This window comes from Chelonus insularis, unplaced genomic scaffold, assembly GCF_013357705.1.
Source record: "Chelonus insularis isolate UGA/USDA-ARS -01 unplaced genomic scaffold, ASM1335770v1 contig_28_pilon, whole genome shotgun sequence".
In the NCBI taxonomy this organism is placed as follows: domain Eukaryota; kingdom Metazoa; phylum Arthropoda; class Insecta; order Hymenoptera; family Braconidae; genus Chelonus; species Chelonus insularis.
In genome coordinates this window covers 434711-461300 of record NW_023276469.1, presented here as the reverse complement: position 1 = coordinate 461300, position 26590 = coordinate 434711, and the positions used below count along the sequence as shown (strand labels likewise).

Genomic DNA, 26590 nt, shown 5'->3' with positions numbered 1-26590 from the left:
TTGTGAAAATTGTAAAGCAGGATGACTTTGTGAAAAATTGAGAAAAGAAACGGAAATACATATTATGGTAGAGAAAATTCCAGAAAATTCAATTTTCACAACTCTAGTGTTGATAATTTATAACGAAATGTCGCAAAACAAAAAAAAAGAAATACATAAAATTTGATGACATGTTTTTAAGGGTAACAAAATATTTCAGAAAAAGTCACCAAGCGTCAGAAAATTACTTGGAGTGTTAGCCTTGAAAGAAAAATTTATCGCCTGTATCATATTGTTTATACTAAAAAATGTTTAAAAACCGTTTAAATGAAAAATTATAAAATTTCAATAATATAATTGCAAAAAGCACTCAAAATTATGTAAAAGTTCTGGGTTCCAAATTCAGAAATTTTCTAGACAATCTTTTTGTTATAAAGAATTGAAAGTACAAGGTTTTTCTTCTGCAGGTCTAGAAGATAGCCGCAGCTATCTTTACTTGCTTGTCTACGTGCGCTCTTCAATAGAACTTCTCATTCCAGGTCAATCGAAGGTAGCGCATTGTTTCCGAACAACTTAGCTGTTTATCAAAGATGGAAGGAGCCTGTGATCTTGATGGCCACCTCATTAGCGTAACGTTGGCCGCTAAGCCATCCTTTTTCAGGTTTGTAGCGAATCCTTCCACCACCAAGGTCCACAGTCGAGGAAATGTGATACTTCTCTACGGGCAGCCCCTGGCTACTGCAGCTCGAACTTTCGTACCCTCTAATTGGGCAATGGCCATTCTCTTAGCTAGCCAGCTCTTGATTTATCATGCAGGCGTAAAGTTTGCTCCAAAGTTACGAACTGCCTTGTCCAAGGTTTCGAAGAGTGTGTTATCCAACGCCCCCTCTATGTCCAAGAAGAATCCGAGTGTCGAACTGCTTGTCGCCAGGTTCCTCTCTAGGCCTCCTACAAGGTCACGAAAGGCAGTCTCAGCAGATGGATTTCAGTGGATAATTCATAATTATGGTTACCGTAGTTTTCTCATAGATTTCAACCGAGGTGTAGTACTGTAGAAGTCTTATGGATTTAAACCAAAGGTAGGGGATAGAGTAGGTTATCCTAGTTCTCTGGTAGATTTCAAGTGGGTGGAGTGTTGTTGATTTATTATGGATTTTTACCTAGGACAAAGGGGAGTATGGTCAATGCCCTCATCGAGGAATGTCACCTGGTATGTTGCCTGTGAAAATCTATCGATGCAATCTATGAAATAAGGCCCTTTAAAAAAAAATTTTTGAAAAGAAAGTAGAATAGTAAAAAAGAGAAGTCTCGTTAGTTTCTAGTGTCCTAATTGAGGCCTTGGTCGTAGGTAAGCCATACTTCCGAAATTTTAATATTCTAAGTCAATATAAATTGTTATGTGTAACAAAGATACTTTTAAGAGACTGGAAATTGAAAATGTAATGAGTAGAATCAGAAAAAAAAACGTTTATTTGAAAATGTATATACTGTGAGAGAGGGATAAGCAAAAGTACTTTTAAAAAAGGTTAAAGAAAGAATATTCTGGGACCTTATTTTAAAAACGTGTATAATGGGGAAATTGAATTCAACAATGCATTAGTCGAATATTTTTCTTGGATGTCGATTATAAATATAGAAAGGTTTTGAATAAGTGATCAGTTTCATAAGTTATACATTAAAAACAGACTTACATTGAATCAAAGTTTACAAAAAAAATTTAACAAACTGTCCGAGGAGTATGTACAGATTAAAAAAATGAAACCAGGAATCATTGCTGGTGGATTTGCATCATATTTATTAGAATATACTAATACGTATACAGATATTGATTATTGGATAATTCATCATGAATGTCGTATGAGTTTTGCTGATATAGAATATCACTATTGCTACCACGGAATCTATCGATACATCAAAAATGGTGATATTTATCACATTTTTAATATGAATCTATTTATCCATGTGTTCAATGATGAAAAAAATACGTTCACAAGTTATCTATATAAACGTTACAATAGATAAGTTAGCACATGGATAATGCTGTGAGTTTAAATGAACAGCAAAGTGTTGGTTCCTCCAGTTGATTTGTTGTCTTCATAGACCATACATGTTTCGTCGTTATAGGTAAAGATGGATATTCATATAATTCTCATGATTTATTCGGTACCCATATCGATGGATCTTTACTAATGTAACTTAGCATATTAACTTTCTATTCGTCAGATGTTGTCACATATGGAATTAATCACTTAATTTATTGGTAGTAATTATTCCATTTGTTGCTGTTGCTCCTGCAGTTTGATATATTGCATTTGAATCTTCCGCAAATCCAAAAAACAATTTGAATGGGATAATAACATCAAAATTTCCATCAGAATCACGAAATTTCTTATTATCGAGTACCATTCCACTGCTTTCCAAAAAATATTCTTGCTTTGGTGTAAATGATGGGAATCGTTTCATAAGTGTTGTAATACCAATATTTTTACTACGATCGATTTCAATTCCATTTAGTTTATATATCATTTTTTTAAATAAAAAACATGCATACATTGTTGAATTAAACATTTGTTGCAAGTATAAACCTGTTTGAGGTAGCACTTCCACCTTCTTTTGTAAATGTACCTGTGATATAAATTGAGCTTTTACTAGGTAAAACACATAAATCTTGATGTTCTCTAACAATCCGTATTTTATGGGTTTTTGTATATAGTAATGATCTATATGTTTGACACGTGTGAATTTTATAATAAGATATTGATTCATCCTAGATGACTTTTTTATTTATTTTCAGCATCGTGACCTTCTTGGTATGAAGAATAAAAAAGTAAATTTCAACTTAACAATTTCGAATTAAGTCTAAGCCAAAAGGTTTTAGAAACCTAGAGTTTTGAAGAGTAAGTTGTCTAACTTTTTTTCGCTTCTTCTGATTTTTCGCTCGTACGAATGCTCTCTTCAAACAGTTTGGATTAGCACATAATAAAAATTACAATTTTTATTACTAAGTTCAAAAAAAATTAGAATTTCACTTAAGAGCAGAACGAAACTGATAATAGGAAACAATTAAATTATTTATCATCACAATAATCACCGGATAAAATACGTCGTAATTAGAGACTAAGTAGCTGATGATTACATGAAATATCTTTTTTTGTTATCGTCATGTGGGCAAATATAGATATAATTCTTATCGCAGTCACTGATAAACTATTTTTGAGGAAAATTATTTCTGTAATTGTAATATACAGATTATTCAATGCTGGCATTTTGAACGAATGTGACATCTTAATCATTTAAGAAATTGTAACATCACTTTTTCGCTTTCTTCTTTAATACTGTAGTGAATTGATATTTTCGCATCTTGTATTCATTTTGAATTTGGTTAATAGTCATTATTTCATGTATGCATCAAATCGTGTCCTTAAAATAGAAGTAGTATTTTCTTTTATTCTAAAAATTGTGTAACACTCAATAGTTAAAAATAAAAGTTAATCCCCTAAACGTTATTCGGTTACTTTTAACAACATTTCAAAGCATGGAAATTATGATGACACCTGTGAAATTATGAAAACAAAGAACATGCATCTGCAATCCATCAACCAAAAGTGCCTGATGGAGCATGTACTACTAATGAAGAGAGCTCAAATTATGATTATAAATCGCGAGTAGTTGAGTATTAGCGAAGTGGTAAGAACGAAAATTTAAGTATCGATAGTGTTAAGAGAAAGTTTAGAAAAGTTCAGTCTACTCAAAAATTAAAATACTGGGCACATCACTAAATCCAAGGTGGGATATACGAAGAAAAAATAGCTCAAATTTGCATATATACGTTGGGAAATTTTAAAACTGCTATCGATGCTGTTTCACATATATGATAATCATTGTCAAAATGTTTAAAACACAATAATTTTCATACCACGCAAAACGCAGAATTTTTTTTTCTCTTATTTATCTAACTTCAAATTACAATCTGTTTATAAACAATGAGTAATTTCGCTGGCATGTGCTTATAGCGATGTCGGTGAATCAGTTTGATAAGACGAGCAAGTCCTGTTGGTTTTTATTCTAAGAATCTTTCAGGGAGATCTAGTGGCTTGTATCTCCCTTTTAGTCTGCGATTTTCTTCCGTCCCGTCCAGGATTGCTGTTGCCAGTTCGTTGGGATCAATAGAGAGCCTTTCTATGTATCTTGAGCTGAATTGTTTGATTTCATTTTTAATAGTTGGCATGCCACGATCATTGTGTAACACCTCATTTGTTACAAACCAAGGTAATATAATAATAATATAATAACCATTCATCTGGTTTAATAGATGTATAACTACTTCTAAACTATGAATAATGAAAAAGAGTAATGTACCGCGGAAACGAGAGATGATTATGAGTCAGTGATTGTAATTTAATAATATTATTTCTCAAGTGTAAATTTAAATCGTCTCCTCATATTAGGACACTGTCTGAAAGATATTTTATCAAGTTTTTTTATATTCTAAACCCGAAAACATCTAATGGTTAAATTAGTCCAGTGGCCCCTTTAGAAATAATCATTATTCAATTTTTTTATTCCCGGTTTTGCAGACGTGACAGCTTCAGAACAATGTCCAGTCCATGAATCAATCAAAAGTAAATTTTTTTTTCAACATTCGGAAAAAAAAATACTTCAACCAGATTTTGAAGTGTTCTAAAAAAAAATCTGTTGTCTGCAAAGTCAGTTTACTGACGATAGTTGAACGCGACAACGTCATAAGACAATACTGATGGAATGGTTTCATTTTTCAACAGAAAATTTTAATTTTATTTGTTTGATAGATATTTTGTATGGATATAGAGGAGGTAAATGGACATCACGATTGAATTGATCGAGTTACATTTATTTGTACACTTTTCACTGAACTTCATACTTGACGGAAACATGTGAATGTATTATTGTATAGCAGCTGTCCACGCGACTGCCGAACGCGAAGGCCGATTGTGCCTCTTTGTCGCTCGTTCCGCGCTCTCGCTTGCACTTCAAGCCTTACATGGAACGCTTCAGAGCGAGGTAACGCCGCATGAGTCATGTTTTTTCGTGCGCGCAGCCGGTTCCATCGAATTATAAGCCGTTGTCACGTCAAAAAATGAGTATATAAGCTTCCAGAATATATCATATAATGTAATATTTGGATTGAATATTTTGCCTGAAGTAAGTTCTCCAGATTTCGATATTTCTACGTGTACATTATCTGGACTAACAAGCGATGCTTCTACCCGTGGACCAAGTTTTCTAGAGACGACTGAGCTGTATTGTTGTTAAAAAGCGTGAGTTTTCTACACAAATCTGCGATATCGCTGGAAGAAAAAGTACAGAGTTAACTGTACTGTAAGAGTTTTTTGCTTGGCTTTAAAGGAATTACTTCTCGACAACTAGTCCTGTGAGTTGACTGAAGCGCCGGTGGTCAAGTCCGGCATTAGACAAATTCGAATATTGTATGACTAACTGACCTTGGTCCCTCCAATTCAGAACACATATAATGTAATAGTTGAAATAAATATTGTACGTGAAGTAAGTTTTCCAGATAGTTTCGATATTTCTACGTTTACATTAAGTGGTCTCAAAAGCGGTGCTTTCACTCGTGGAATAAGGTTTCCAGTTGTTACATTTATCGTAAGAAAAAGGGAAGTGAAGAGTTTTCGATCAGTTGATATCATTGGTTCTATAGTGTAACTGTAAGTTGTCGAAGAAAGCGATCGAACTGTGCACTTTACGTTTTTTCCCCTTCTCGATCTGAATTCCTCTTTAAATGTCCTTCTCACTGAAAGCCACTTCGATAAAAATTATATATGTTGTCTAAACCATATGATTGAATTTTTAATTTTACATCCTTAACGAACACTTCTGATGTTTGTTTTGATATTTTACGATCTTTAATCATTTTTGATGATATGAAGTTGTTAATTTAACTATACGATGAGCTTTTTTGAATTATAGTAACCACGTTAGGAGGCTTGAAAATGGAGATCGATAAATTGTGAATTTTTTTCAGCTAATAATGACTATTTTCTTTAATCGGAATTATGGACTATCACCCCAGTATCCATAAAGGTCTTAAAATTTTCCAAAGTTTATACGCAAATTTGAGCTTTTTTTTCTTCGTATATCCCACCTTGGATTTAGTGATGTGCCCAGTATTTTAATTTTCGAGTAGACTGAACTTCGCCAATACCCAACTACTCGCGATTTATAATCATAATTTGAGCTCTCTTCATTAGTAATAGATACTCCATCAGACACCTTTGGTTTATGAATTGCAGATGCATATTCTTCGCCTTCTATGTTGAGTGTTACACAATTTTTAGAATGAAAGATAATAATATTTCTATTCTGAACACGTGATTTAATAAACGTATATAATAATGACTATTAACCGAAATAAGGATGAATACAAGAGGCAAAAATATCAATTCACTGCAGTATCAAAAATAGTTAATCAGTCACTGTGATAAGAACAATATCTATGTTTGCTCACGTGACGAAAACAACAAATAATATTTTGACTAATTATGAACTATTTAGTCTCTAATTACGACATATCTTATTAGGTGATTATTGTGATTACAAATAATAAATTAATATCATGTCATGTTGCGCGACGAAGGAACACTTTTATAAACGAAACTTCGTATTTCTCTCTTCCTGCAATCTCATTTTCTTTATTCCCTTGGAAATTATGTAAGATACAAGGAAATTATGCTTACATTCGCCATATAAATGATCTATGAGCTTTCATTTGCTGCACAGATAATAATTTTTTAATCGTTTATTCAAAAGATATTTGACTTCAAAGATTCAAAGTTGGAATTTTTTTGAAAAACGTTCAGCAATTATTCCATGGGTGAAAGTTGGAGATTTCGCGTTTTCTCAAGTTGCCACTTACGGACTGCAATTTTTACTACATGTTTATATTTTATCTAGCCTTTAATATTTTTAAAACTGTTGAAATTCATTGAATCATCAATAATTACGTATACTAAATAAATTTAAGTTCGTAAATAATTTATTTCATAGAATGCATGTGATAAAGTTGCACAATTTATTTTTATGTTGGGCAGGTTGTATGAGAATTTACTATAGTTTAATATGAGAGGTGAAAATTTGAAATTGTCGGCTTGAGAGATTCATTTGTAAATTGTACACTCGCCTACATATATGAAGGATTCAAATGAAAAGGTGGTAATAAAATAAATTGTAACAATGGCTTTGAGAGTTGATTGCAGTGTTCTGATTGACGGCTTGAGTTAATCTGAAGTAAAAAATGGATTGTTGCCAAACTTGGCATAAATGGACAAAAAGTTATCACGAAGGTTATAGGCTACTTTTTTTAAATCTCAATTAGTTACAAAAATTAAATTTGTTATGAACAAATGAAAACGGAGTTTATGCTACATATCCGATTTCTTTTAACGGTAAATATTGTCGTCTACTGAAAAAAGTTACTAACCATGTGGCATGAATAAAAACAAACTCTCTTTGTTTATACTGACATAATTTGTTATAAATAATTAAAAAAGAGATCTATGCTATCAATTCGATTTTTTTCAACATGAAATTCTTTTCCTGAAAAAGAGTTACATGAAACGTGAAATAGAAATGAACAAACTCGATTTGTTTATAATGATTGATAAAAAGGTCTTTGCTACAAATTCGAACTATTTTGACGAGAAACCTTTTTACTTACTGGAAACGGATTACTAACCCTATTACATGGGTATGAAAGGACACTTTGTTTTCGACAATTATGTTTGTTACTAAAAATGGGATACAGGATTCATGCAATATATTCGAGTCCTTTAAAAAGCAACTTTCTTTTATTAAAAAAAATGTTACTTACCATGTAATATAAATAGAAACTGGCTTTCTTCGATTACAATAATTGCACCCGTTATAAATAATTGAAAGCACAATTCATGCAACGAATTAGTTTTTTAAACAAAGAATTTTGTTTGTATCAAAGCGAGGATACTTGTTGCGCGAGGTTAATCGTAACCTGTCAGCTTGACTCGCTCTCGTCCCAGCTTGTGCTCAGTCGAGCTCACCCGATCCACTCGCCCTATCCTAGCGCTTCTTTTAGCGCTCAACTTATTGCAGCTCGTCTTCTCCAACTTAGCCAATGATAGGTACCTTTTATTGTGCTAGGTCTACCGATGCCGGCTACAACGTGTTTGCAGCCATTATCGCTCACACGACGCTCAAGTACACGTGTTCTATTACTGCTCTTTCCATTTTCGCATAAAAGAATTGTTACAAGCTCTTGATAAATTCTATTCAGGCTCAATAACGTTAAGTTAAGCTCTAACATTGTTAATACGCTATTGTTAACGTGATAAATCTTTTATTTTTATAATAAAAACCCTAATTCAGCTGAAGAAAAGTGTCTTTTGTGTGTGTGCACCTCTCATGACCACATCCTACGGCGTAGCTCATCTGCTATCATTATTCTTAGCTCAAAAAACATTAAATAAAACTAAAATTATCTCAGGCAATTTATTTGCAATAAAAACATTGGTCCATCAAGCCGGATGTGGTCAGCAGTGAAGTGAAAAGTGCTCGTGAAAAAGACATTTTCTTTGTTCTAGCATTCGCACGCTCGAGCGAAGTATCGCTCTCTCGCTCGCGCTCATTAACTATATAAGCTCTCTCGCTCACACTCATTAGTCATGAGTTCAGTTTTGTGTAGTTCTTGGAAGTGACTAATTTTTGAACTTCAAATAAACACAGTGAACTTATTTACATTTTTTGTGTGGGTCATTAGTGCTCGTGTACAGATAGTGAGTTTTTGTGCTGGTGCTCGAAAATTCTAAGCTCGTCATTCACAATGACCAACATATCGATTCTCGAGGCTGACGTCGAGCTTCACTTCACAGCTCAACTAGCTCTCCAAGATGAAAGGAAAGAATTTCTTTTCAGAGCTCTTGATGTTTGTCGCTTGGATGATGTGAACAAGCTCCCTCTCTCTCAGCTCGAATCCAAGCTCTCTGTTCTTGAAGAGACGTGGCAGTTTTTTAGTCGATTAACAATGACCTTGCCACGAAATTCTCTCAGCTCTATCTTAGCTCCTCGTACAAGAAGAAGAAGGTTTATCTTGTAACGTTAGGGGTCTACGACGAAGCTCAGTCAATCCTGACCAACCTCATCAGAACTCTTCGCTCAGCTCAATCATCAAGCTCGCCTGAAGCTCGTACAACTAGCTTACCTGGTGCTCATCTCTTCGAGAAGATCAAGATCAAACCCTTCAGTGGGAAATACCAGGATTGGAAGGAGTTTGAAGACTTGTTCCAAGCCATGCTTGGCAACAACGCTAAGCTCACCGACGTCCATAAAATGACGTTATTAAAAGGTGCAGTTCAGGGTGATGCAGCTCGGCTCCTACAAAACCGGAGGACTACCAACGACAATTACGCCGTGGCGTGAAATTTGTTCACATCTCGTTATGGAAACAAACGGCTCCTAATCTCAACACAGCTCGACAAGCTCTTCGGTGACAACTCAGTGGTAGAACCAACATCTCAGAGTCTCCACGACTTGCTCAATGGTGTTCGAGAAACTTTACATTCATTAAAAGCTCTAGATGCCGAAGTCGACAAGTGGGACATGCCACTTGTCTACCACTTAGTTCGTCGGCTAGATCCTTCCATCAGGAGAGAATGGGAGAGAACGCTCGGCTTCAACACCGCCTATCCATCACTCAGCTCGCTTCAGGAGTTATTGATGTCTGAAGCCATTTCTCTTGGAAGTATTGAGCTCACTTCAGAGAAACCATCAAAGCTCAAGTCGCCATCGGAAGCCAGCTTTGCTCAACTAAAGAAATCAACAGCTCGGTCATATGCAGCCACTGCTCACGCTCAAGCTCAATCTCCAGCTCCTGCCTCTCAAGCTCCATCAGATCAAGCTCAACGTTGTGGCTTCAGTGCAAAGCCAACAGCTCAGCAAAGCTCTGCCAACAAGCTCAGACCCTGGATGGCGGATTACAGAGGTCCAGCTCATCCTGGTCACGTCTGTGATTACTGTGGCAGCAAAGATCACTTCATCGCTAGCTGTCCAGACTACAGGAAGCTCTCTTTACCCAACAGGCTCAAGCTCACAGGCTCGGGTAGTAGGGAGCGAAAAAAATATAGTTTTTCAAAATTTTTCTCCGGCAATAAAACCCCTATTGTCCCAACAGCCTTAATCCGACAAACAATAGAGACTTCTTGAAGTCCTATCTATCACAGTAAGCAGAATCTACTGAGTAGATAGAAATGAGACAAATAAAAAAATAGTGTTTCCTCTGTGTTCCGTAGGGCAAGCCCACCCCACTTAAGACTTTAAATATTACTTTACCTTCCATTCCAGTAAATAGGACGATAGCTCAGGGGTAAATTCTCTGTCTATGAATCTTTTGGTGACTCGTTCGAATCTCGCCAGTTGCTTTTTTTTTTATTCATTAATTAAATAAAATTTATTCCATTTTTTTTTTGTAGCAATACGAGTACCCTTTTTCTTTTTTGAGTAATGGATAAAAATCCCAAATTTATAAAATTTTTTTTTACTTAATTTTAATAACAACAATGAACGATTTATAAATATATATATTAAATTTTCAAATTCTGGTGTTACTTAGTACAAGCCTTATGTAGATATTTCACCATGTCATTCGGTCATATATTTATGAGTCATCCATTGTTGTTATTAAAAATAATCAGAAAATGATAAAAAAATTTTACATTTCTATCCATTACCCAGATAAGAAAAAAGGCACTAGTATTGTTACAAAACAAAATAATAAAATAAATATTCTTTAATTAATGAAAAAAAGGAAAAAAAGAGTTACTGCTGAGATTCGAACCAGTCACCAAAGGATATACGAACAGAGATTTAACCCCTAAGCTACCGACCCATTTATCTCCAATGAAGACAAAATCATATTTAAAGTCTTAAGTGGGGTAGGCTTGCCCTACGGAACTCAGAGGGAAGATTATTTTGTTATTTGTCTTATTTCTATCTACTGTGATAGATAGGACTTCGAAAAGTCCCTATTGTTTGTGGGATTAAGGCTGTTGAGACAATAGAGGTTTTATTGCCCAAGAAAATTTTTTAAAACACTCTCTTCAGGTACCAAGTTCCAGGCCTTTCGAGCAGTCCCAATATTCTTTAAGAAAGTATATTCTTAAAAAAAATTTTGTTATATTATTAAATATTTTTTTTTTTAATATATTATTGATATTATTATAAACATCATTATCGAAGCCTTCGACTCATTATCATCATGCATAATAAAATTCTCTTTTTTTTCCTTATAAACATCATTATTTATTACAAAAAAATTGCTTCGGTCGTACATCATTTTTTACTCTCCTTTAATGTGATTGCGTATAAAATTTGTCCTAAAAAAATTCATTATTACAATTAATTAAATTCAAGAAAAAAAAAAAATAACATCGATAGGCTTTACCACAAAACCTACGTTTCCGTAGTCGAGCGTGTTACCTCTGAGCTGTGACAAGAATATCAAATTGGTTTTATAGCTTCTCTATATGTTGCGAACAGTGCTGGACCTTTTCTATTTAAAAATTTGTGCTTGAAAATAAACTGGCTTAGGATTCTTATAATGAGAGTAAAAGAGAACACAAATCTTATCTCTTTTCTCTCTTAGATTAAGAGGCGTGGCTGAAATAAACAGTTGCAGTGCCATCGCTCGATGGGTTCACTGAAACTTTCATGTTGTGACCTGAGATTACCGACATATTGACCGAAACTTCGTCCGGATTTTTAACACAGCATTGGACTTTTATACTGGTCTCTCTTCTCTGACAATACTTTAATTATTTGTATATTTGCGCTCGAGCAAGATTAACTTGTTACCAACTTACAATCCGTAAATAAGGAAACTTCATGGTAGTCGAAAACTCTAATGACCAACTTGATAAAAAAACGTATAATTGCTCCATGAATAAACTCTCATTTAACTCGATTTCTGCGCAACTAAATTTTTTCAATTTTGTATATTATGAATGAAGCAGTAAAAATACTTAATAGTATGCTTAATCGAAAGCTAATAATCGCTTTATGTGCAAATTCTTAATTTCAGCCCATGTTTATGCTATAATAAGAAAAAAAATTTTAATTTAAAAATTATAACCTGCAAAAGTCATCTTATAACTTGTATAAAGACACAGCTGTGTCTCGCTATGACTTAAGGGCAAGATGGCGGCGATTTATGCTTGGCGCAAGAGACACTACCGTATTTCTTGATTTTTTTTTCTACGCTAGAAACAAATTCTGTTGATTTTTCTGATTATATTTCTTTATCTAGGATTGTTTTTGATATTACTAATTTATTAACTATTACCGTACCTATTGAATGAACTTTTCTGAGTGCTGACAATCATTTTTTAGATGCTAAAAAGCGGAAATCTTTTTATTAAACCTTGTGAATCCTATTTTTGTAAATCAGAATCATGTGCTATCATACCAATGTCTACAGCAGTTTGAAAATTATCTCATAAATAATTACAAGTTTTAGCTATTTTCTACGAGCCACCTTGATTTAGCTGATGTGTCCGTCGTCTTAATTGTTGTAATGACTGAGCTTTTCTAAAATTATGCTAAACACCCTTAAAGCCTAATTTATTAGTTTTTCCACTTCATCAATATTTAACAGTTGTTTACGTGTATTTGTAGCTCAAGTCTTCATCATTAGTTGCACCTGTGTAAAAAGATAACTCTGGTTAATGAAAAGCAGATGCATGTTTATTGTCCTTTACAATTTTCTTCTCTCAATCTTTAAAGAGTTCGTCAAGGTTTTGAGATTCTTCTTGTATCTTGTTAATATCTCTATATTCATTCATTACTAACAACAATATATGCTTGGAATTATTTCTTAATTGTATTGTCGTCACACCCGCACGCAAAGTTCACATTTTTATGAAGGAGAGGTTGAAGTTTTCACGCAGGTATGATAGAAAAGCGTAAATAGTCTTAAGAAAGACATTCATAGTAGCTCAAACATCGCGTTTACCACTCTCGTCTCCGGCTCAGGTGGTAATTTTGCTCGTGGTTTAAGCTAATCTTTCTTTTCTCCTTGGATGCGAAATATGTTATTCTGAATCATTTATAGGTGATTCGGGAATATTTATAGATTTGAATTAGCCAAAATCATTTGAATTCTGTTGATAGAATTTACTCGCATTTTTTAAATGTAAGAATGAAAAATAACGTCAAGAATAATCGTACAATCAACACGGAAATTATATCAAAACTGCTCGAAAATTTTTCATGTATAGAGTCGGATAATTTCTTATCAGTAACGATATGATCCGTACAAACAATTGTTGTCACTGCATAATAGTCCAGTAAGGGTGCAAACAAAAAAAGGAGTAATAGAAAATTTAACCTCCTACTTTGAACTGAGGTTTACAATATGTAAAACTTCACAGGGATTCTAAATAACACATTTCCATTAATAACTTTCCAATTGTGCAGAAATCAACGATACTTCATAGGAAATTTTTCGTTCTTTCTTGGCTAACGAAGGTTTCTGTGCCTCACTTTTCTTATTTTCCACCTATTTTTGCGATATTTGATTCAAAAAAATGAAAAAGAACGTGCTAACTATTTTACAGTAATCATGCCAATTCATCGGTATTACAGGATTCTTTCGAATCGATTTCAAAACGATTTTTTTGTCTGAAAAAAAATGACTGAAAGTAGGTAAAACCCTTGAACTGACCCAGAAGTAGTTCAGTTTAGGAGGCTTTTTCAACATTCATAGAAGGCGTGTTAACAAAAAAACATATGTGTCTCTTAAAATTTAAAGTAGAATACCATATATCAGTTACAAAAACATCGGAGGTGACACGTTGGAATACCTTCCTTGGTAGATTGATGAATGGTCAGAAAATCTTATTACGAGCTTGATAAATCTTCCATACTTATCCCTTCAAACTCTTACCTTTCCCTGTGGATGACTACGGGTCGCAGGATATATGAATATCCCACCATGCAAAATAGTTCTATGAACATCTGCAACCATAGCACCGATATATCGGGAGCTGTACTGACTGCTATGCATTGACTTGTTTTTCTTAGATTTTATATAGTATTTGATTCCTTCTGACCATGATTCTTCATAAGCTTCATTTATACTTGAAAAAAAAAAAAGAAAAAAATCAACAAACTCATTGAATTACACGAAAATATTAGGATTTTACGTAATACTTGTAAATACATATGAAACCAAATGCATGTATCTGTGTTGATAATTAACAAATTTTTAAGTTTGAATAATCAGCTGACGGGAATTTCGGTGATCATCTTAGTGTCGATAACAAATAGACCAAATAGTTATATACTCTAAATGAAGTTACTGTCGCCATTATTTTTCTGTTTTCGTCCACGTTAACAGGCCATTTTCAACTATTCAATCTATATCTCATTTTCTTAAATCAATCTGTGAAGTTTGTGACATTCAGAGTAACAGAAAATGCTTAGGTATTTATTCTAAAGTTAATTCAACAAATATTTCAAGATATTTTATCGTAAATTCTCCCCATTGATTACAATTCATCTTTCATTGCATGCTAGGCTAATGCCACGTGCAAAATCTTATTCTTGCTTAACTTTGGAAGCGTGTTGAGCTCGTGTCGTAGATCAATAATACCGAACACACCGAGTATAGTTATTTTTTAGACATCCAAGTAAAAAATTCAGTGATTTTTATTAAGATTTATTTAGTTCAAGTGATATTTATTTATTTTTTAGTGACTACATATATTTTTTATTGATAGTGCTGAAAAATGGGAATTATTTTTTTTTTCGTGAATTTGACTTCTTAATAGCTTTGTTTCAGCACCCTCATTCCTATCGTAACCGCTTACGTTCATTCAAGTTGACATTTTGTTAACAACCTGAATTTAAAAAAATGATATGAATATTAGTAATATTCATGCTATGAAATTGTATGATGTTGTATGATTTCTGTTATTCACGGATGCTCAGTTTTTGACGCAGAGATTTTTTTTAAAATCGAAACTTGACACTTGATAATTTAAATTTTGTACATTTTCTTGTAAGGATGTTATTTCATGCTTGTAAGAAAATTTCCTACAATTGTTATGCAAACTTAGTGCAAGTTTTTGCCCAATTCTTTCAGGGTTGCGAATACGTCATGATTTTTACGGGACACTTTGATTTCATAGTATTAAATTTATCAGTCAAAGGTAAAAAAATTTGCTATGTTACAAACGAAGATTTTTTTTTCGTGTTTAACGTAATGTCTAATTTTAGAGGTCATGGAATAATTTGATTAAACTTGATGTAGGGTAATTTATAGCCTATCGGGTTATAATGCAGGAATTTCTTTCATTATTACCAACGATTTTTTATGATTTTCAGAGATATCTGCACCCTTCGATGATGCAGTGTTACTATGTAGTAGTTAACATCTCGTAATTAGATGCCATGATATCTGTCCCAAATCGTTATGTGAGGTTACTTTTAGAATACACATGATTACATGAGGTACTGTTGAGCTTTTGCTTATTGATAACTACACTGAAGTTTAGGAAAGTATATGTATATTTCATTTCAACAGTTTTCTATAAATATAATGATTATATTTATTTTATAGGTTTCCAGTCAAAAAGTGTTAATGTAGTGCACATTCACTTTTTGTTTTAGCGGAAAAATTCCGTAATACAGAAAATCAAATTATTTGAATAACTTCGTTAATAGAACTTGAAAAAACTAGTTTTTTAACTTAGAAAACCAATATTATATCATACCTGTATATATTTCCGCGCTTCGGTATTTTTATGTTTTTATGAGTCAAGAGAAATTCACCAATTTTTTCACTGTAAGTAAATCCATTCACAGTAGAACCAATCGACAGTACAATCATTGTCGTAGAGCCATATAATGCATACCCAGTTGCGACTAGGTTTTCTTTACGTAACGTATTCAACATATCGCATTTTGAAGTACAACTTCTTACGTAGTAGATTCCAAAAATAGAGCCAATTGATAATGAACAATCAATATTTGATGAGCCGTCGAGAGGATCAAAGCAAATGATATACTTTCCTTGTATATCATCACATACTTCAATAATTTTTTCATTTTCTTCACTTATCAGTAAACTTACAAGTTTTGAAGACGAAAACGTTGAAATGAATATATTATTGCTTATCTGGTCGAGATTTTTTACGTTTTCACCTTGAAAATTATTCAGCCCGGTTGATCCTCCTCTAAAACACAAAAAAAGAATATTTCATGAACATTACATTTCGACGGAGAAGTAGAAATAATTACTCGGTTCGCTGAATTCCAAAAAAAAAACATGCCCTAAAATCGCATCGACTACTGTAAAATATTCATACGGAACCGAAAACATATAATGTAAGTTGTTTAGCATCTATTACGAATTGTTATGGACTTTTTTATTTCTTTGAATAAGTGTCGTACGAAAATTCCAACCACTTTGTACTCTTCTTCAAGTTTCTACTTTATTCATTGATATGCAGGTTAATAAATAATCATTTAAGTAGAAAACTATAACCTGGAACATCACAACAAAGAGGATTACTCATCCATTCACGGAAGGCTTAGCAATAAATCATAATATAAGGGTAATAGTTCAGCATTTCTTTTTTTACCGATACTAGTTACTTAATCGACACTAAAGAAGGACCGTGTTGCTTTTCTTCTGTGAAAAAACTAAGATTTTGGGGCTGTTCATCGCATAAGGAGTTTTTTCGAAGATGAAGAAAATTTCAAAGAAACATTTTCAGTTCACTAAACTGACGTAAAAAATGGTGTAACAATCGAAAAGATTTTTCTAGTGATGCCAACTAGTACATTTTTGAACAAAGATCAGCTATTGTGTGTCAACACTCAAGAATGCAAACAGAAGTGATGAGATGCACGCGGTGAGCCATATACTCACGGATATAAAAAGAAGAGGGTGTTATGCGATGACGACGTCAAATGCATTGAAATTCTTTTCTTTTTTTTAACGAATATAAATTACATATGACTTATCGAAAGTTAATAAATTTCCATTACTTGTAATAAAACTTATGGTAAATTAGGGCGCCAGGTAGGAAATCAGTTAAGGTGCTATTTACCAGAATAATAAGATTTATTCTGTAATTGTCCTTAAATAATTCATCTAATTGGATCGGTTAGCTTCAACATTTATTTGTTTATTTATGAATAATTATGCGAATAAGAGTTTGAGTCTCACGAGGGGTGTGTCATCACCTGTAATCACTCGACTTCACTGAATGAAAGAACAGATACTGAAATTCTATTAATATTTCGCCGAAACTAATTTTAGTGCCAACGCAATGCGTTCGAGGGCTAAAGAGAAGTTCAAGTCCCTCATACATCACTCTGAAACACCGTTCGATGGCTATCTATTACGTCAATCCTGAGATATGTTGGTTAACGGAACAATTTAATGTATAATATTAAGGACATTAAGGGACACAGGTATTTGACTGAGCCTCATCCTCTTAGTCATTTTATTAGAAATGAAATTAGTTATTAGGCAATGACAAACGCCTAATCTCGTAATTATAATAAATAAATACCTTCGATTGACCAGCAGAACAATAGTCAAATGAGAATCAATTAGCAGCGGTACCGCCCGGATCTTTAATAAGTAAATTTGAATTCTGGAGAAATTCAAGCCTGTTGGAACGTGCCTGTCCTGATCCAAAGAGACGAGATCAGCAGTAGTGCAACAAAGTTGTAGATTAGATCCAACGAGCAGTAAGCACAGAAATTGTATCGTATGATGAAATTTATATTATAATTGAATGTATGTGTGTAGCGCGTGTGTAGTCAAATAGAGAATCTTGATGGAGAAGTAGAAGAAATCGCGAGAAATGGTATAGATGTTAGTTGGCAGCGTGTAAACATTGTGAAATTGATTGAATTTTATTAATAAAATTAAGTCACCTTGAGATATTCAAAGGGACTTAGTTATTGAACCAGACCCAATCTTGAAATAGATACTGAAGTATTGTTATTGCTGAAATGGAGAGATTCCTCATTATTTTATAAACCGCAGACTGAGGACTGCCTAGCGCCCATCCGGAGATTTTGTGGAGTTAGCAGGTTTCTCACTGGGGTTGCTAAGGTAGCCTAGTCAGCCTAAGGTCAGTAAGAGTTTGGTGACAACAGTTTCGCTGGGGTGGTTGAGCATTTCAAACTTTATCGTTAAAATAATTAGTGTGATGATAATTTATCTTACAATGATATCAGTGTACGTTTCTGTTCCGCTAAGTGTATTAAACGTCGTTCAAATGGTTTTTTCTCAGTGTGAATTGGCATGAATCAACCACTATCAATTATCACTTAATAGAGAGTGACAAATTTTTATTTGATTCAATAAATTTATGAAGATTCGATGTCAGTAGTGACTTGAATATAATTTGAATGATTGTTACTAATGTCTCAGTCCACTAAGAGACCTGAAATACAGCCCTTGATTCGTGGCCACAAAAATAACCTAACCCATGGCGTTTCGTGATCACCCTGAATTATTATTTAATACAATGGTTATTTATACACTGGAATAAAATGAAGCCACACCACTTACTCATGCCCGATTGTAATGAGTATTCCAACAAAAGCGTATTCTGCTTAGTGATGTTCCTTGTAGTTCTAATGACAACAATGGCTGCTACAGATGATGCACTTTTGCTCCACCACCAACGGTTGGCGGTCTGCTCACGAAGTACTCCTCGTTCTAGATTCCTGCTGGCCACCAACGGCTTCTCTAAATGTGAGAATAAGCTGGATTCTTAGATGCTTATGACGAACCTTCCATATAAATGGATTTGAGGAATTGATCGTTTGAACGTAGTTTGGTCATTGAGAATAAGAACTTAGAGACAAGCGAGATGATCATTGATAAAAGTTCGAGATGGTGAGTCATATTCTTTTTTAACGAGAAAAGGGATGTTCTCAAAATTTTGAGACGTCTTTAAAGATAGTTGACAAACAGACTTACAGAGAAATAAAATGTTTGCAGGCAGATAATGACAGAAAGTACTCTCACAACTATTAACATTCTACTTAGAAGTACGGATACTTCAGTTACCGTGTCACTGCCATTTGGCGACATTTGTAGATAATTAGACCAAAAATAAGTGGAAATGAGGAATAAAATTTTTATTATTTAAAAACAAAGCGAGATATTGAAGTTAAAAGTTTTTATACACATACAAAATTGTAAGTAGCAATCTTTTATCGATAATTACATTTAACTCATATTTACGATCAAGAACAATGGAAACATTCGAAAGATAATGAAGATATTAATTATCATGAAGAAGGGCCAATTCCAAGTGGAGTCAATTATTTAAATTCTGCGCTTTCCAAATGAAATGGAATTTTGGAAAATTAAGATGACAAAACTATTCCTTAAAGTATAAGGAAAAACTCTGTCCAGTGAAGTATTATCGATATCGGCTTTGTTCATAGGATATGAGTTAAAATATGTCGATTCATCGAAATAATTGAGTTTTAAATTTAAAAAAAAAACTGTGACGCGGCCGACTTTTTCGGCTGGAAATGAGTCCATTCGATTCAGCGCATTTTTTTTCTATAAAATAAATCTGGTCTTAACTTATGTTAAGCCCAGAAAATTTTTCTCGAAAGAAACTAGACTCGCTGGAATATTTCAATTCAAAAATCATACTTGCTTTGTTCTAGATAATCCACTCTCAAGATCTCTGATGCTCAATCACGTGCGTTTTGGAGGCACTTAGCAAATTTACTCTTAACTTAAATAAATTACACCTTGGTTTCGAACAGATTGTTCAACTAAACCCATTACAATTCTCCTGACCTAATTGAACTCACTCGAAACTATTTAATGCACTCAAATTGAAATATAATTTAGTTTTCGAAGCTTGCTCTGAAATTGCTGATATAGTAAGTACTTATTCCAATTCTTTTGGAAATATTTCTGTTTATAATTTTAAAGAAATCAGTAAATTATTTTCAACTCCAATGAATACTCATCATTTATGTTCTGAATGCCACTGTTATGTAGGCCCACAACCAAATACAAAATGTGTTAATAACGAAAAACTATGTTGTTTTCTCCAAAAACTCCAGGTAATTTTTTCACGTACATCCCATTAAAAAATCAGCTCGAGCGTTTGTGTGAGAAATATCATGACAAGATGGTCGATTCAATAGCAAGAAAGAAAAAAAGAACAATTGACGATATTTACGATGGTTCTTTGTATAAACGAAATGTTCCCAAAAATTTTGTGAGTATAAATTTCAGTATTGATGGAACTCCAATTTTTAAAAGTTCTCAAATGTCTGTGTACCCTGTTCTGTGGACTTTAAATGAACTACCTCCTGAAATAAGAAGAAAAAACGTTATGCTTGTTAGTTTATGGTTTGGTAAAGGGAAACCTTCTACTAATAAATATTTGAAACCATTGGTTACTGAGTGTCAAGATTTATATAAATTAGGCTTCATTTATACAAACAATGGAGTCTCATACACAAAAAAATGTCAAGTTTTAAATATTATCGCAGATTCAATTGACCGACCAAGGTTAGGGTGTGGAACTCAATTTAACGGTGACTACGGTTGTGGTTTGTGTTTCAATTCTGCAGAAACAGTAAAAATAAATAATAGCCGTAAAAGAATATACCAAATTACTAAATCAAATCTATTTGGTGATGGTCTTCGCAATCATAATGATACATTAATCCACTGTGAGAGAGAAATAAAAGGAATAAAGAAAAAATCTATTCTGTGCGACATACCAAATTTTAAAATCAATAACTTAGACGTTGATTGGATGCACTGTGTGGCATTAGGTGTTTGTAGGCAGTTTTGTAATCTCTGGTTCGATAGTTGTAATAATAGAGAAGATTTTTATTTTTATCCATTTCTGAAGACGTTTGATCAAATCTTGTGTTCTTATCGACCGACCTCAAAATTATCTCGGACACCAAGACCGATGTCTGATCGTCATCATTGAAAGGCTCATGAGTTTGTGGCATGGTTATTATATTATAGTTTGCCAACAATGAACTCAGTGATTCCTAATAAACAAGAATATACAAGCACTGGAGTCTTTTAGTAGATCGCGTTTCAATTTTGTTCAAATATTTAATTCTTAAATCAGAAATACATTATGCAAACCAATGCTTGATTGAGTTCATTGCAGGAGTTAAAGAATTATATAGAGAAAATCATCTAACATTCAACGTTCATCTATTAGCACATTTACTTGCAAGTGTATTAAATTGGGGACCGTTGTGGACTCATAGTGCCTTAAATATGAGGATTACAATCAAGTTGTAAAAAATTATGTAAACAGCTCTAATAATGTACCGTCCCAAATTTGCTTCTCTTTTGAACTGAATTCAGCAGTCATTAATTTGGAACAATATTGTGACAACTACACATCTTCAAAAGAAAAATATTTGATACATCAGATATTAAATCGGGATCATTTGCCTAAATCTTCAGTTTCTATTCATAATATCCATCTACTTGGATCTCCTGTAAATTTAAATAATGACAGAGTAAAGTTTTTTAAATCTGTTATTCATAGTAGTGGAATTAAAATTGATAAGGATGAATTCATTAGTTTCTATTCTAGAGCAATCATTAATCGGCAACAAATACAAAGTACATCTTATATAAGATCCAAAAAACGCGATAATTCTAATGTTTTGCTATTGAATAATACGATATTTAAGATTGAAATATTTGTTTTAATCAAATCACGAAATAGTTTGGAATGTTATGCCATTGGGAGGTTTTTTGAAAAAATTCATAATCCTTCAAAAGATCATAATTGTAAATTCACATATTTAGTAGAATTAAATGAGTTAAGCGATCAAAGTGTGTCAATAGTAAATGTATTAGAGATAAATGAGTTAATTATGGTTTTAGATTCTCCGTTTTTAAATAATCCTGTTGGATGTGTACAATTAAATCATCATGAATGTTTAAAATAAATTTTTTTCTATTGTTACTATTATGTTCATTTACAACTTGTGAAGCAATTCGTGTAAATAATTATTACATAACACAATAATAAATTATATTCAATATTCTAGTCTGTATGATTCACTTCCATGATAAAAGTAAGCACATTTAATTATGATTTCATCTACATTTTGATGTATTACATTTTTTGTGAATAATACCTGTACAAAATTTAAATAAATTTTAATAATGATAAGTCTATGGGAGACTATAACCGATGAGACGTGATGCACATCCAAGGTACTCAATAGACTAGACAAGTCATTCAATTTTGATAATAACAGGTTACTGCATCATACATGTGAACAATGTTTTCTCGCGAAAATATCACCTGCAGGATCTCAACTATCATCACTAGAGTTTGACGTCGTCCAGAGCAGTGAGTTGTTAATGTGTTTGTTGACACTGATATGGCCGAACTCCGGAAAAAGAACCGTTATGCATCTTTCAAATGCAGCTAGTATCATGTTATTTTTCTTAATTTCAATATTTATTCATTTTTTTTTGAAAAATGCTTATGTCTCGAAAACGGTAAGAGATAGAGCAAAAACAAATTTTTAAATTGTCTAATTCATAATGGTTATTTCCACTGAATAATAAATTTCAAAATAAATCCTTCAATAATAAAAATAGCCGTTTATACATAATGTTCGTAAAGATTTTTTAGTTACATTTCAAGTAGAGAACTGTTGAGATATTTTTTGTAAATTCTCTTTGAACATATTGAAAATAGATAAGAAGATCGACTTCGAACGAATGCCCTCCGAAAAGGATGTAAGGAAGAAAATTGGAAAGAAATTGAACAAATTAGGAAGAACCTTTTTTTTTCTTATACTAAAAAAAAGGTAGGTATGACTGGTTTTCCCAAACTGCCAGCAATGAGAACTTCTGTGCGTCGTTATTGCTGTTTAAATTATTATTAATTTTTTTTCGACAATAGAATAAGTTTTTGTACTTTTATAAAATAAAATTATGCTGACAACATAGACAATATATAAATTTTTTTTTTGTTTCAGGGAGCTCCGCCCTCTGGGTCCCCGGTAAGGGGCTTTGCTTTTTAGCGCTCCTATTTACGGTTAGAATAATTCGAATCTTATAATGAACCTCTGTCATATAGAATATCGTACATACGTGGACACTCAGTGAGCAATAATTACTCCGTACTCATAAAATCAATGCGTGCGTTAGCACTGCTCGCATTGTCTTTATTTGCCTGGGTCAATTATCGCTCACTCACGTGACCACGCACATAATATACTATAAACGCCCCTATGTACATGTCTGGAAAGTTTAGATGTAATCCGATAAGTTTTTTTGAAAACGAGCTTGGATAGATATATTTCTGTATAATTATAAAAAAAATCATCTCAAAATACATTATAGCTTTTTTTCCTTTTTGATAAAAATGGTTTAACATCTTAACAAAGACGTTTAAAACAGATAAAATAATTAGACAATATGAGAGAAGCTTTGTAGCAAACAATTTGTTTCAAAAATAACTGTAACTGACATTACAGAAATTCGGGTGTATGTAGATAAAAGTATTCATGAACTAGATTCTTTTTTAGAAGAAAGCAAAATGACAGACTCTGCAGCAGTGTCATAAGTTGTCTGTTTCTGTATTTCGCTATGAATTTTGCACCAGAATCTAACGACAAACAAAACAAACAGATTTACAGCAAAAATATGGATGCTATTATTCACTTAACCAGTTGTTCTCATAAGATTATACATAAATATTTGTTTGTCTATTATTCACTTATTTTTTCATCAATAAATAATATAGAACATTTAAAAAACAATTAAGAAAAATAAATTATTTCATTAATATTCAATAAAAATTTTGATTAATTAACAATACAGAGTATTCAAACCAATACATGAATGCTACTAAGTAGATAAATGAAAAATTAAAACGCAATAATACCGAAGAGAAAAAAACAGATTTGTGCTAATTCGAATAAAATTGCGAATCATCAAATAAACGTGAATCTATTCATGCAAATTGAAAACAAAAATATGTGCTAATTCGAGTTGAAATGCAGTTTATCAATCAAATACAAATCTATTTGTGCAAATTCTATTTAGTTCACGAACCTTCAAATAAATAGATCAAGTTACTACGAATTCACCCGAAATTGTGAACCATTGAATGAACACGACTTTTCGCGTAAAGTAGTAGAATAAGTCAGATATTTTGTAAAGTTACATAGGATTGTAAGTTTATTTTTTAGCGAAACGCGCTTCAAAGAAAATATTTATACCACCGAAAGATCGAAAAACGGTTGAAGTGAGAAAAATATTTATTTTTTTAAAATTCGGAATTAAAAATTAAAAAAAAAATTACACATTTTGACAAATTTTTTTAAATTCTCATTTTTTATTTTTTGTTCAAAAAGATAATAATACTTGATCGGTGCCAAGTTATTTTTTTAATTTAACATAAATGTAGCTTTTGATTGAAAGATAAAAAAATTCTTAGTTTATTTGTTGGTGATCTATGATTCATTGCTTGGAAAAACTGTGGAACTTCTGATATAAACAAATTAATATCCCATTTATTAATATATACATATTGATATTAAAATAAGAATAACTAATCGTATTTCGATTTCTAATGCATTGTTTTTAAGATGTTTAATAAAAAAAATATAATTTTTTCAGGAACAGAAAACCATGTTTTGCCATGTAGTCACAATTTTTTAGTTATGTCTATCGTCACTGACAACAGCCTAATGAATAGAATCGGTTAATGTTCGATGAACTTTTAATTTTCAACGCATTTTGTATGGTCTATATGCTTACAAGAAATTTATTTGAACATTGTGCATGATAATTTTATCAGTAATTCTAAAAATGAATTGTTGAAATTTTATGTCTTCATAATATTATGACATCATCACAATTAGTAATGCATCAAATTTAAAAATTCATACAAAATAGATGATATACTACAATGAATGATTTCCACAATCTCTGGCGTTACATAAATTTACGAAAGACAAAAATTACGGACAGCTAATTCTACTATAGAAATATTGCAATTACCTTCTCATATTCCCCTTTAGGTCGGTAAGAGGTAAAGATGTTTTTGACTCATTTACCTTCTCATGATCTGATTAATTATTATCAGGAAAAATCTGAAGTTTCAGAAATTATTAAGAACAAAAGAAATCTAATACTTACAGATCAAATCTATATGCGTCACTTATTGTTGCTCGTATTAGTTTAACTGATGATTGTATATTTAACAGTAACTCAACTAAATTGGGATTGAAATTGCAATCCTCATTACTTCTTGTTATTAAATATTGTGGTAATAATATAATTTTGGAACTAAATTCTGAGAACAACGCCATTATCCGTAAAGCAAAAATATGTACGAATACCGATAATTGTTGACTCGTAACAACGACTATAAGCCGACTATAATATTATCACACGGCTGTCACATTTTATCTTTGCTGTTATCTACCCACGAACTTTTGAGTCCGAATCGATTAATTTATCTCAGTTCGTCACAATCGTTTGATGTCAAAATGACATTAATATGACATACGTTACAAATTATGAGTTTTGTTTATATTATCTGTAGAAAATAAAAGTATTGATGTTGATTCTTATTTCATAAATTTTTATACTTGAGTAATGAATATCAGTAATTGTCCCCAACACAAATAAGAAAATAACTGTAGATATGACACTCTTAATCTAAATTTAATATTCAATTCAGTTGAAATTATGTTGCCTAATCAATTGCCATTGTAGATACTTTTAACATACGTAAAAAACATCAAAATACCGCATTGGGTCGTTTCTTCAAAAAATTGAAGAAGTGAAGTATCCTATACCGACTTATTTTTTTATTCTGAGTTCAGAAATGTATACTTTCCCATTCGAATTCTTTCGCAAAAATCACGATTGTTAATAATTCCATCAAACGTACATGCTTTTGAACTATTATTTGATACTCTTTTTTTAAGTAGATGGAGTCCCAAAAACATGCGCTGTTTGTACACGATTGCATTATGAGTGATCATTAATGTGAGAAAATTTTTTAGTTGGAGCAGTTCAAGTATATTAGAACTATCCTGTTTTCTATAAGTTATAAAAAACAATTGTGATAAACTGAAAGAGTATGCTCCCATACATTTTACATGGTTTGTAACTGAATTCCAGCAAGAAAAGAAATTACACATTAGAAGAGCTTGACGATAACGAATACATCTAGTATTCTATTGTTTATAACAAATTCAATGGTTATTATCAATTAACATTAATAAAAAGTAGCCTATGATCTTCCTACTAGGCCTTCTACGTGTTTGCCAAATTTAGTTGCAGTCGGATTAGCTGTTTCGGAGATTACCGTAAACAGACACTAGAAATTTTTATAGTAGCATAGATAAACGTAGATTAGCAAATTAATGAAAGAGATGTAAAATTTTGTGTCAAATACTACCACATAGTAAGAGGGTAAGTAAGACACAATTTTTGCATAATAATTTTGAGGCTAATGGTAAATGATTATATAAACGATTTATTTCAAAATTTTCGATAGGT

General features: G+C 32.4%; 1 protein-coding gene across 3 annotated transcripts in view; it reads right to left on the bottom strand.

The window, feature by feature from the left end:
* fbp (fructose-1,6-bisphosphatase) overlaps positions 1-25537 on the bottom strand; it is a 115308-nt gene extending 89771 nt beyond the window's left edge. Inside the window, exons 1-3 of one of the 3 annotated variants that reach the window (XM_035080436.1) lie at positions 25217-25537; positions 15777-16238; positions 13946-14138 (exon numbers count right to left, since the gene is read on the bottom strand). In XM_035080436.1, coding sequence (XP_034936327.1) covers positions 13946-14138; positions 15777-16238; positions 25217-25389 — 828 coding nt within the window. In that variant the 5' untranslated portion in view covers positions 25390-25537. The remainder of the gene's footprint in view (positions 1-13945; positions 14139-15776; positions 16239-25216) is intronic. The other 2 variants (XM_035080437.1, XM_035080435.1) reach the window with 2 other exon arrangements.
* Positions 25538-26590: the final 1053 nt, after the last annotated feature.